The sequence below is a fragment of the Balaenoptera ricei genome, chromosome 20, assembly GCF_028023285.1.
Source record: "Balaenoptera ricei isolate mBalRic1 chromosome 20, mBalRic1.hap2, whole genome shotgun sequence".
Lineage (NCBI taxonomy): Eukaryota > Metazoa > Chordata > Mammalia > Artiodactyla > Balaenopteridae > Balaenoptera > Balaenoptera ricei.
Window position 1 is genome coordinate 38,576,294 of NC_082658.1, and position 12,851 is coordinate 38,589,144.

Genomic DNA, 12,851 nt, shown 5'->3' on the forward strand with positions numbered 1-12,851 from the left:
AGTGCCCTTTCGACTCCGCGGACTCGACGGGAGGGACCCTGAAATTCTTAATTAGAGCCGGTTGCCATGGCGACAGTCTCTAGGCAGCGTGGGCTGAGCTCTTCGTAGGGCTAGAGGGTGGGCCGTCGCTGGACCCCGCGCGCGCGCCCGCGACCAACTTTCCCTCCAGACCAGAGAGGGGCAGCGCGCTCCGCCTCCGCCCCCGGGCCGCGCACGTCCGGGCTCGGCGGCGCGCACGCCTGCGGGAGCCCTCTCCAAGCAACCTAGTGCTGATCGCTCGTGCCGGTGCGGCAGTTAACCGCCCTTGCAGGAGCCCGTGGCTCGCGAGCAGCCCCCTCCCCTTCCTGGGCTTCCCCCACCCACTTCCCGGTCGGCTCCGGGGCATGAGCAGCGATGGCCGGCTGCAGCCCCGAGGAGAAAACTTACCGGCGCTTCCTGGAGCTATTCTTGGGCGAGTTTCGCGGACCGTGCGGCGGCGGCGAGCCCGAGCCGGAACCCGAACCCGAGTCGGAGCCCGAGCCCGAACTGGTAGCGGCTGAGGCGCCCGAGGCTTCGGTCGAGGAACCCGGGGAGGAGGCGGCCACTGTAGCCGCGACGGAGGAGGGGGAGCAAGAGCAGGAGCAAGACCCCGAGCCCGAGGAGGAGGTGGTGGCGGCGGAGGGCGAGGAGGAAGAGGCAGCGGCAGCCCGGGGGCAGTCGGCCGTGCCACCGCCGCAGCCCCAGCTGCCGCCGCTGCCCCCGCTCCCGCGGCCGCTGTCGGAGCGCATCACCCGCGAGGAGGTGGAGGGCGAGAGCCTGGACCTGTGCCTGCAGCAGCTCTACAAATAGTTAAGTAGCGGGGCTCAGTTGGGGGTGGGCCCGCTGTCCGCGCCGCACCGGCCTCGACGCGGCTCCCTCGGCCCCTCAAACTGCTCTTTTCCGCTCTTCATGCCCCCCCACGCCGGCGCCTGGCGCGGTTAAAAGCGCCCCCGCTGCTCGGACTTGGGCTGTTGTCTGCGAGCTGCCCACGCCCGCCGCGGCCCCCGCGCCTCCTGCCCGGCCCGGGAGCCGCCCCCCGCGCCCTCCCGCCGGGCCCCGTCCCCTGCTTCCCGCTTCTCCCCGGCCGCCCACTTCTTGCTCCACTTCACACACCCTTTCCCCTTCGTGCCTTGGAAGGTCCTTCCTTCCAGTCTTGAGAGCTCCCTCTTCCCAGCTCTCTTCTTCCTCCTGGAGGTTTCTTCCCACCCGGGTCTGTCTTTTCCCAGCCTGAGTCCCTTGTTGTTTGGCGGCGGAGAGACGCGACTCCTTTCTGGGCAGAGCTGCTAGGTGCCTCCTGCGTAACCGCAACAAAGATGATAATCCCAGCCCCAGATGCACAGGAGGAGAGACTGGAGTAGATTTTCTGTCGGGCACTCGGTGTTGAAAGTGTAGATGGCTTAATACACGGAAGCCTAGTATCTTCGTCTAACTCACAATTGAGGGAGGTGGGAAGGAATCGGGAGGGACGGGTAAGCAAAATTTTACATGCGAGCCTTCAGGTGAAAGACAGTTGTAATTCGTTAAAGTGGAAAACTCTGGCTGGTTTGATTAAATTGCAATTAGGTGCAGTATTTTCAGTCCATTAAGTAGATGGGGTAGGGGAGAGAAAGCAGATGGCTTAGCTACACAGATGAAAGTCTAAAATAGAAAGGTCAAGGCTTTTCCTTTCCTCCCAGTTTTTATGGACTTGAAATAGAAAGTTTACAATTGCTTTTCTTTCTAAATGGAATTGTTCTGAAATAATGACAAAGGAGAATACGAACAAGTTTCCGAGAACACTGGTAAACCTGGGGAGTCTTTCCCCATTCTGCTGATAGTTGTAATGAAAGGTGTTACTCTGTACCCCTCAGAAAGTTTACTACTGCAAGATTCACTGCAGTTAAATTCACTTCTTGGATCTTCTCAAAAACCTAGATTAAGAGAAGGACCTGGAAAGTAAATGTTTTGTCTTTATCCAGCCTAACAGACACCTGATCAAATCACTCTTCCTGTTAAAACAGAGGCTTGTCAATAGGGAAAAAGTATTTAACATGTCTGCTGTAGAAGTGGACTGTGTTGATGTCCCACACTTTATATGCTATTTAAAATTTAATTTTGAAATACTATCTGGTTACCAAAGTAATAATGCTTTTTGGGAAATGCAAAAGATAAAATGGCATGTAATACCACTACCCAGATATAAACAGTATTACCATCTTAGAGTATTTCTTCCTAGTGTTTGTAAAGTATCATAGAAAAGGGCTTATGAAATGTCATTTTTAATACTATATAAAGACACTTAAGACTTCCTGCTTAAAATAAAATGGAAATGTTTACCAAAGTGGAAGGATTTATCTCAGCATCAGACTAATTCTATTTTGACAATTCTTACCTTTACAAATGCAGTTGCAGAATTAAAGAAACACACATTTAAATATTAGAGAAGGTCCATTTTAAAAAAAAGAGTCATTACTTTAGAACAACTTTGAACATGTGCCATTGAAAGTTTTTTAAAAAATGAAATCTATGTAAAGATGATGGTAAGTAGATGTGTGTTTTTCCACATGGAAAGGAAGCAAGATTTTCAATACATGTATAGACTAGAAAAGTATTCAAATTATAAAATGGCCATCTAATTGAGAACAGAAGTTTAGATTTGAAGTAAAACTAGCAAAATTAAAGTTGGAAAACATTATTTCACCTTAGAGATTTCATCATATATACTGTTTTGTGCAGAAGCTATTAACCTATTTTTATTCAGATATAAAATGGCTGGCTTGTTTATGTAAAGTATCTTCAAGGTCCTTAACAGATTTAAAAAAAAAAAAAAAAACCCCAAGTCTCACAGTTTAAAAACACATACTTTTAATGCTTTTATTTTTTATTTTGTTATTTATAAAGGAAAATCATATCACTTAGCCACAAGAATCGAGACTGGAAGACATTGGAGGGATAGATCATTTTCCTGTTCGCTTTATTTTACAGATGAGAGAACTGAAGATCCAGATTCAGAAATGACAAATTATGTACAAATGATTCCAACATTTCCATAATCTCTGAACCTCAGAACTCTCCGACATATTGAAATGTTGGGTTGTCAAATTTCCTAGGAAATACTTTGAAATAATTCTGATTAGGGATATGTTGGAATTGCTAATTTGGAGAAGGTGAAGATTTTTTTTTCCCAAAATATTTTCTCAAATACCCACTCTGTTTATTTTGGGAATTCTTAATATTCTTTAAAACCTCTGTCATGCTTGTCAAATAGTGCTAAAATTCTTAAATGAAGTTACTTGAAATATATATTCACCAATTTCACAGTTGGGACTAATGTAAGAAGAGAATAACACTGCGTATAATAACAGTTTCATAAATCTCTAGCGTGTTTTTTTCTGTTAGTATTTTAGAAATATACAGTATGAAACTGCTAAACAGACAGGTTCGCTGAGGAAGAAAAGGGTGCTTACCTTCTCAATACTGTTTATGTATACACTGGCTGAAATTTTACTTTTAAAAATGTAGTGAATGTCTTTGTCACTATTTTGCTTCTCTCAGAGTTTTTAGAATAAGAACAGCAGATATATTTATCATTCTTCATTTTGGTAAACACAAAGCTTAGGATTAGCTTGAGATAAGCAGTTGCTTAGATAAGTAAAGGATCAAGGTTTAAATGGACAAAATATGGTTATAATTAGCAACTTAAAAGTTTTTCAGTGTTCGGGACAGAATTTTTGCCATTAGGCTTCAAAATAGGAAATATGTACTTAGATATTTCTCTGCTAGATATAAACATGTAACATTTTGAAAGAAAAATAATTCAAAATGGTAAAACTCCCCTTGGATGAGAAAGATGTCTGTTGTGGGCTATAAATACTTTTTTTTTTTTTTTTCATGATTCTTACAGTAATTTTTTTTTTTAATTTTTATTTATTTATTTTTATTTATGGCTGTGTTGGGTCTTCGTTTCTGTGCGACGGCTTTCTCTAGTTGCGGCAAGTGGGGGCCACTCTTCATCGCGGCGCGCCGGCCTCTCATTATCGCGGCCTCTCTTGTTGCGGAGCACAGGCTCCAGATGCGCAGGCTCAGTAGTTGTGGCTCACGGGCCTAGTAGCTCCGCGGCATGTGGGATCCTCCCAGACCAGGGCTCGAACCCGTGTTCCCTGCATTGGCAGGCAGATTCTCAACCACTGCGCCACCAGGGAATCCCTTTTTTTTTTTTTTTTTTTAATTCATTCATTTATTTTTGGCTATGTTGGGTCTTCCTTGCTGTGCCTGGGCTTTCTCTAGTTGCTGTGAGCGGGGGCTACTCTTCGTTGTGATGCGCCGGCTTCTCATGTGGTGGCTTCTCTTGTTGTAGAGCATGGGCTCTAGGCGCAGGCTTCAGTAGTTGTGGCCCGCGGGCTCTAGAGCGCAGGCTCAGTAATTGTGGCACACGGGCTTCGTTGCTCCGTGGCATATGGGATCTTCCCAGACCAGGGTTCGAACCTGTGTCCCCTGCATTGGCATGCGGATTCTTAACCCCACCAGGGAGCCCCCCTAAATACTTTTTTTAAAGGACCATTTAAACAATTTTGTTTCAACTAATTAAACCTTAAGAATCAATAATAAATTCATGCAATACTTTAGAACTATATCACTGAATTTGTCTATTACTTGTCAATAAAATATTCCAATGATTTGGAACCTTTAGCTGTTAGTATAAAAATTATCTCCTTTACTCCTTTAAACTAAAATGCCCCCCAAGAGATTAAAATAAATACTTTCTAATGACATAATATTAGGATTTCTGAGGTTAATGAATCTCTTTGAAAAGGTGGAGGTGAGATATTTTATAGCTTTGAAATAATTTGCAAATAAAATTTACAGCTGATCTTGTAGCAGATATGAATAACCTTGGATAGGCTACATGGGTCAATACTGTATTCTATTTCTCTATATTTTACTGGGGATAAATCTATTTGTTTTAACCCAGCAGAAACAAATACTCTGAAGTCTTTATTAGAACTGTATGTCATTACGTTTTTCGAGCAGTTTTTTCCTTAGTTGTTCATTTAGTCTGGGTTGGACTTCTCAAGGGGGAGACAGATATCCCAGCAGCCTGACGAAGTTAAGTACTTACACATGGTTTACAGTAGTAATGAGGGTGGGCACTTTAAAAATGGCTTGGAAAAGAAAATCATTGTTTATAGTTACTAATAATTCAGTTATATTGAGTTATGTGCCTCATTAATGACTTTGAGATAGGTTAGAAAACCATTAAACTTTGTCTATGTATATATATGGAAAAATACATGGATGCAAGTTATACTATTCATTTAGAATACCTTTTTTTCTTATTAAAAAGTAGTAAGAAGTAGCAAAAAGAAGACAATAAATACCAACCATTCAGTGTAAGCCATACTTTTCAGGTTTTTCTTCTACCTCTCAGGCTGCCACTTCTCTGTGAGCTTTTAATACTCTGCCTAACCCTTTTATATTGGTGTTTGGTCCTTGGCCTTTTCTTTCTTTCTTTTTTTAAAAAAAATATTTATTTATTTATTTGGTTGTACTGGCTCTTAGTTGCAGCAGGTGGTCTCCTTATTGTGGCTCACAGGCTTCTTAGTTGTGGCTCACTGGCTCCTTAGTTGCAGCACATGAGCTCCTTAGTTGTGGCACTTGGGCTCCTTAGTTGCGGCTTGCCAGCTCCTTACTTGTGGCAAGTGGGCTCCTTAGTTGTGGCAGGTAGACGCCTTAGTTGTGGCATGTGAACTCTTGCTTGCGGCATGCATGTGGGGTCTAGTTCCCTGACCAAGGATGGAACCCGGGCCCCCTGCATTGGGAGTGTGGAGTCTTATCTACTGTGCCACCAGGGAAGTCCTGGTCCTTGGCCTTTTCAAGTCTGGTTGACTTATTTGTCTGTAGTCAACATCAGTCTCTCCCATGATTGTGGTTATTGTAGTTATTCTAATGGCTCCTGACTCTGTCTCCGTCCCTGCTTTGACTGCTAATTGAATGGCTCTATCTAGATGGCTAAATATCTTCTCAAATTAAACTGTCCAAAACTGAATTTAATCCTCCACCTCCCTCTCTCTCCCCTGCAGAAGACAAAACTAAAACCTAATTCTCTTTTTGGTGGGTTCATCCCTGATTTCTCCTTCTCTCACCCTCACATTCAGTCAAATTTTGCCTTATAAATATCTCATAAGTATGTCCTTCACCATCCCCACTGTTATTGTCATCTCTTCCCAGTCTTACTCTTCAATATATTCTCCCCAGTGTAGCCAGTGATTCCTCTAGAGTCTAGATTATGTAGATTGACTAATTGTCACCCACTGCTTAAACATTTTTACTCTTTCCCTGGAGTTAGCCAAACTGTGAGGTCAAAGGCACAGTCCTCCAGAAAGCCAGGTCTGCCTGAGGCAGAAGTTTGCAGGGAGTTAGGGTCCAAATACAAAGTTAGAGGGAAGAGTTCACAGAAGACCACCCTCACTTCTGACACTGACTATAAATTTGGGGTTTCTCAAAAACACCTCCAGATTTGATAATTCACTAGAAAGAACTCGCTGAAAGCTATTATATTAATGGATTATGGTTCATTATAAGGAAAAGATACAAATTAGAACCAGCCAAAGGAAGGGATGCATGAGATGCTATCTAGAAGGGTTTCAGATGTGAAGCTTCCATTGTCCTCAGGAATGTGTTTCTCTCTCATGGGGTATTGCCAACCCAAGAAGCTCACCTGAGCTGCAGTGTCCAGAGTTTTTATTGGGACTTACTGATTGATTGCTCACATGGTTGAACTTAGTTTCCAGTCTCCCCTCAGGCTGATACCATGTGATCCAAGGGGCCCACCTGAATAACGAAGACAATCCTATTACTTTAGAAATAGGGATTTAGAGGTTACTCCCAGGAACTGAGGACAAAGGCCAGACCTCTCTTTGGGCAAAGCCAATTATTTACTGTACACCTTCATCACCTATTTCTCCATTGCCCTCCAGATAAAATCCAAACAAAGCTTTATAATCTTATCAGCCTCATCCCTGAATCACTATCCACCCACTCAATCCCACCTCTAGAAGCTACGCTTCAGCTGTTTTAGACTATTAATATATTAGTTTGAATGTACTGTGTTTGCTCTTACTTCTGCACCTTTGGATATAACATACTATTCCTTCTTCTTGATCTACCATGCTATCCCACCCTCACCTCACCCAGTCCAATCTCTTACCCATTCTTTAGGTCTCCATTTAACATCACTTCCTTTGTTCACCAACCTCACACTCATAATGAGTTAGGTGTCTCTTCCACGTCCTCTTACAGAATACTCAGTGCTTATTCCTTTTGTAGCACTTGTTTAATTTATTATTTTTTTGTCCACAAATATTTATATATCTTTTACTTGACTAGTGGTCTTCAAAATAAGGTGTACCCAAAATGATCCATTTCAGTGAAGGAATAAAATATTAAAATCTTTTTCCTTGTATACAAAATATGAACTTAAGGGAATTCCCTGGCTGACCAGTGGTTTGGACTCAGTACTTTCACTGCCGTGGCCTGGGTTGAGTCCCTGGTGAGGGAACTAAGATATCCTGCAAGACATATGGTGTGACCAAAAAAAAAAATGAACTTGGGTGCTAGTAATACTTGATGTGGGAAGCATGCAGTCTTAGCCGGAGGTAACTCCTGGAGGAGACAGTATGTCTCTCACAAAAAGCAAAGCCCTTACCTTGGAATACACTCTTTTTCCCAGGCCTGAGGAATGTAAAAGAGATTAGCTAAGCTATCTCAAGCCAGGAGACCTCAGGGAACTGAGAGTCCTGGTTGTTCCCTATGGCTGGGGGCTGTGTGTGAGCCTGGTTAAGGGAAGATAATGTTCAAGGTTAGTTGTTGTAAACTTGTTGACGTCCATGGTAGTGACTGAACTGAGACGATAAGCAATTCCATGGGATTATTGTCTAATAATAAGTTCCTTTTCTGTCTATATAAGATTCAGTAAATTCTAAATAAAGTGCCTAGCAACCATCAGTTGTCTTGGTCCTTCTGACCCCATACTCGCGGTGCTATTCAGTCCCTTACCCCTCTCCGTCGGGACCTGGAAGACCCCCTGCGGTGGCTGGACCATCGCAACTTGATATATTGATTGAGGTTGGCAGCTTGTTCTGTATGACAGTTGACTTCATGTCAGACATGGTAAATGAGGTATCCTGATGAAGTCCAAGTTTCTTAGCTTAGAAGAGTTGACAGTGGCACCGTTACTCCAGTTTTCAGAACATTATGAATTATTGCAGTTTACCTGCTCTGATTAAATCGATTCATTGATTATATTTACTGGTTTTAACAAAATTAGCCCTTACAAAATAGACAATTGACTTTAAAGATTCCTGCAAAGTGCTCGCTTTGACAGCACATATACTAAAATTGGAAGGATACAGAGAAGATTAGCATGGCCCCTGCACAAAGATGACACGAAATTCGTGAAGCGTTCCTGAGGAGACTCTGGTGCTCGCCATGGCTGACGAAAAGCCCAAGGAAGGAGTCAAGACTGACAACAACGGTCATAATAATTTGATGGGGCAGGATGGTTCTGTGGTGCAGTTTAAGATTAAGAGGCATACACCACTTAGTAAACTAATGAAAGCCTATTGTGAACAACAGGGTTTGTCAATGAGGCAGATCAGATTCCGATTTGATGGGCAGCCAATCAATGAAACAGACACACCTGCACAGTTGAAAATGGAGGATTAAGATACAATAGATGTGTTCCAGCAGCAGACAGGTGTCTACTAAAAAGGGAACCTGCTACTTTACTCCAGAATTCTGTTCCTGCAGACCAAGGAGACATTCTCAATTAGAAAACTGCAATTTGGTTCCTTCCACCACATCCTGACTCCTGCTGTGTAGCTTCTCTATTCTTTCATTTTCCTCTTCCCCATTCCTTTATTGTACATAAAGTAAATGGTGTATATGCACAAGCATATTGCATGTTTTTTTAAAGTAAATGGCCAATGGTACGTTTCGATTGACATCAAATGGAGATGGAATGGGGAAAAATACTGGTTCTGTGAAAATACCCGCTTTTGTCCACGAGTGGCATGCTCGTCAGCTCTTATCTTTATATTCCAGTAAGTTATTTTGCTCTCACTGTTTAACAAAAAAAGAACAACATAAAAATTCTTGCATACCTTGTTCGATTGGAGAATTTTAATGTTTTTCATTTATCATTGTAAAACCAAGGACAATTTTACAACTTTTTTGTATGTAGCTGTTACATGTTCATGTTACAATCTGTCTTTAAGTAGGGATAAATTACTCTAAAAGAAATGAATCCTAGATAGTTTTCCCTTCAAGTCAAGTTTAAATAAACTTCTTGTTTAAAATGAAAAAAAAAAAAAAGATTCCTGAAAAGAAATCATGGGTTGAACATAATATTTGTAATGCACATGTAAAAAGGAACAAAACTTAAGAGCCTATATTTCTCCCATCCTTACTTATATTAGATTGTTTTAAAGGTGATTATATTTGATGAGAAATCCACAAAAATGGAACTATTAAGTAGATTATGTGGAATACAGCTTACTCAAAGAAATACTAATATATTGCTGGTGAGAGTGGTGTGTATGCATGGATGTGTATGTATGGAATTTATATTTGTATATATACACACATGAGAAATGTGTATCTACATTTGGGGTGGGGGTATTCATGATGCTCCAAATTTTTTTTTTTATTCTTTTTTTTTTAAACATCTTTATTGGAGTCTAATTGCTTTACATTGTTGTACTAGTTTCTGCTGTATAACAAAATGAATCAGCTATACATATACATATATCCCCATATCTCCTCCCTCTTGCGTCTCCCTCCCACCCTTCCTATCCCACCCCTCTAGCTGGTCACAAAGCTCCAAGCTGATGTCCCTGTGCTATGCGGCTGCTTCCCACTAACTATCTATTTTGTGTTTGGTAGTGTATATATGTCAATGCTACTCTCTCACTTTGTCCCAGCTTACTCTTCCCCCTCCCCATGTCCTCAAGTCCATTCTCTACGTCTGCCTCTTTATTCCTGTCCTGCCCCTAGGTTCTTTAGAACCATTTAAAAAAATTTTTTTTAGAGTCCATATATATGTGTTAGCGTACGGTATTTGTTTTCTCTTTCTGACTTACTTTACTTTGTATGACAGACTCTGGGTCCATCCACCTCACTACAGATAACTCAATTTTGTTTCTTTTCATGGCTGGGTAATATTCAATTGTATATATGTGCCACATCTTCTTTATCCATTCATCTGTCGATGACACTTAGGTTGTTTCCATGTCCTGGCTATTGTAAACAGAGCTGCAATGAACATTGTGGTACACGACTCTTTTTGAATTATGGTTTTCTCAGGGTATATGCCCAGTAGTGGGATTGCTGGGTCGTATGGTAGTTCTATTTTTAGTCTTTTAAGGAACCTCCATACTGTTCTCCATAGTGGCTGTATCAATTTACATTCCCACCAACAGTGCAGGAGGGTTCCCTTTTCTCCACACCCTCTCCAGCATTTATTGTTTGTAGATTTTTTGATGATGGCCATTCTGACCGGCGTGAGGTGATGCATCATTGTAGTTTTGATTTGCATTTCTCTAATGATTAGTGATGTTGAGCATCCTTTCATGTGTTTGTTAGCAATCTGTATGTCTTCTTTGGAGAAGTGTCAATTTAGGTCTTCTGCCCATTTTTGGATTGGGTTGTTTGTTTTTTTGATATTGAGCTGCATGAGCTGCTTGTAAATTGTGGAGATTAATCCTTTGTCAGTTGCTTCATTTGCAAATATTTTCTCTCATTCTGAGGGTTGTCTTTTCATCTTGTTTATGGTTCCTCCAAATTTTTTTGATAGAGTGCTTGAGCAAGTGTTTGGAGGCAGTTGCATTAGATTATTAGCTACATGTTTGCCATCACATCCCTAGGTCAGTAATGACAGGGACATATACAACACACGGTAAATATTTGCTGATCCAGTGAATGAGCCAAGAGATTAAAAATAAGGTATTATTCTTACTACTTTAAACTGCTTTTTAAAAAACTTAGTAAATTTTGCTATTCTCATATTTTTAAAACTTTTTATTATAGAAAATTTAAAGTATATAAAAAATAGTGTCCTTACCACCCAACCTCAGCAATGATCAATTTGTGGCCAATCTTTTTTCATCTATATCTTCACACGTCTCACCCCACCTCCCATTATTTATATTCTGTGTAATTTTTAAATGAATACACAATAATTTGATCACAGTTCTATTAAACATTTTAGGTGTTACCAATTTTTGGTTGCTCTAAGAATATTTTGACGGTCATCCTTTGAGCACACCTTTGGTTTTCTTAGAGTGTATTTATATATAGTATACAGTGTTGGGATTACATTTAGTATATTCACATATTTAAGGCTTTTGGTACATAGTTTTTAAATGTCTTCTAACAAGGTTTTACTAGTTTACTCTCTAAGCAGCTATATATAAGAAAAAGATTACTGGTGTTATGAAATGATTTAAACACTTAGAAAATAACAGAGAATAATAAAAATATCCATATACCCACCATTCAGTTTCAACAAATTATCATAATTGTTTAAGATTATTTTAAGGAAATAAAACATTTCATATGGAATTGAAGACTTTGTTTTCACTGTCTTCTATGAACCCATTCCCTTTTCTTTCTTTCCAGAGGTAATCTGTGAGTTTGGGGAATGTATCCTGCTCTATATTTTTATATTTTTACTACACACATATTTGTATGGTCAGTATATGGTGGGCTTTTTTTGTTTTTGTTTTCATAAGTAGCTATCTTGAGACTAACCTTTTAAAAAAGATTTATTCATATTGATACACATAGATATAGTTTTTTCATTTTAGGTACTATATAGCATTCTATATGAGTGTATTTGTTTTGTTTATCTAATTTCCTATTGATGGACAGTTGAGTTTCTAATTTTTGCATGTTATGCACTATAATGGTTAAAAATAGCTGCTCTAGTGGGTAAATCCTGAAATCTCAAAAGCTTAACATAATGTTAGTTTATTTCTTGCTCATAGAGTACCTTCAATGGAGAAGGCACTGTGTTCTATGGAGTGATTAAGGGACTCAGGCTAATAGAGAGTCTGTCATCTTAAATTTCTGGTTTCCAAGGTTGCTCTAGGCATCAAAATACATCCAGCAAACATAAGAGTGGAGAATAGTATTGGAGGTTTTTAGGGGCCAGTCCTTAGAAGTGGCATATATAATTTTGTTCACTTTCCATTGACTAGAATTCCAGTCACGTGACACCACCTAGGGCCCACATTTCCCAGCAAACAGGACTGGGAAATGTAGCCACTGGCTTGGCAGTTAAGAAACAACTTTATACTATGTAGAAAAAACCACATAACTTTGGTGGATAGCTGGTATTCTCTGCTTTACAAATAATTCTACAGTTTGGACATGTCTCCTTGTGTATGTGTTCATAGATTTCTTGAGTATATACCTAGAAATGGAATTGTCAGATTTAAGTTACATACACTTTTACTTTGTTAGATATTGACAGATTACTTTGTCCAACAGCACTGTATGAGAGGTCTGGTTTCTCCATGTTCTCACTAATATTTGAATTGCAGTACTGCTTGTCTTGTATTTCTACACAGCTGTGTGCCGTTAGTGCCACTGAACTCTGTTGGAAAGAGGAGAATAGTTATAGGTGACTGTGGTCTTGGTTTAGGGCATTTTGGAGGAGGACACTTGCCTAAAAGTCTAGACCAGTGCTGTCCAATAGAAACATAATTGAGCCACATATATAATTTAAAGTTTTCTATTAACCACATTTTAAAAATGGAAAGACAGTGAATTTAGTTTAATAATTTATTTCATTT

General features: G+C 40.5%; 2 protein-coding genes and 1 non-coding gene across 3 annotated transcripts in view; all 3 read left to right on the forward strand.

The window, feature by feature from the left end:
* Nucleotides 1-383: 383 nt before the first annotated feature.
* PPM1E (protein phosphatase, Mg2+/Mn2+ dependent 1E) overlaps nt 384-12,851 on the forward strand; it is a 205,180-nt gene continuing 192,712 nt past the window's right edge. The window contains exon 1 of the mRNA XM_059906361.1: nt 384-827. Coding sequence (XP_059762344.1) covers nt 394-827 — 434 coding nt within the window. The 5' untranslated portion in view covers nt 384-393. The remainder of the gene's footprint in view (nt 828-12,851) is intronic.
* On the forward strand, nt 8,365-8,470 carry LOC132356317 (U6 spliceosomal RNA). Its single transcript, XR_009499833.1, has one exon. It is a non-coding gene; the product is annotated as a U6 spliceosomal RNA (small nuclear RNA).
* LOC132355062 (small ubiquitin-related modifier 2-like) lies at nt 8,485-8,750 on the forward strand. The gene has a single exon (XM_059907242.1). The coding sequence runs from the start codon at nt 8,485-8,487 to the stop codon at nt 8,719-8,721; it is 237 nt and encodes a 78-aa protein (XP_059763225.1). The 3' UTR covers nt 8,722-8,750.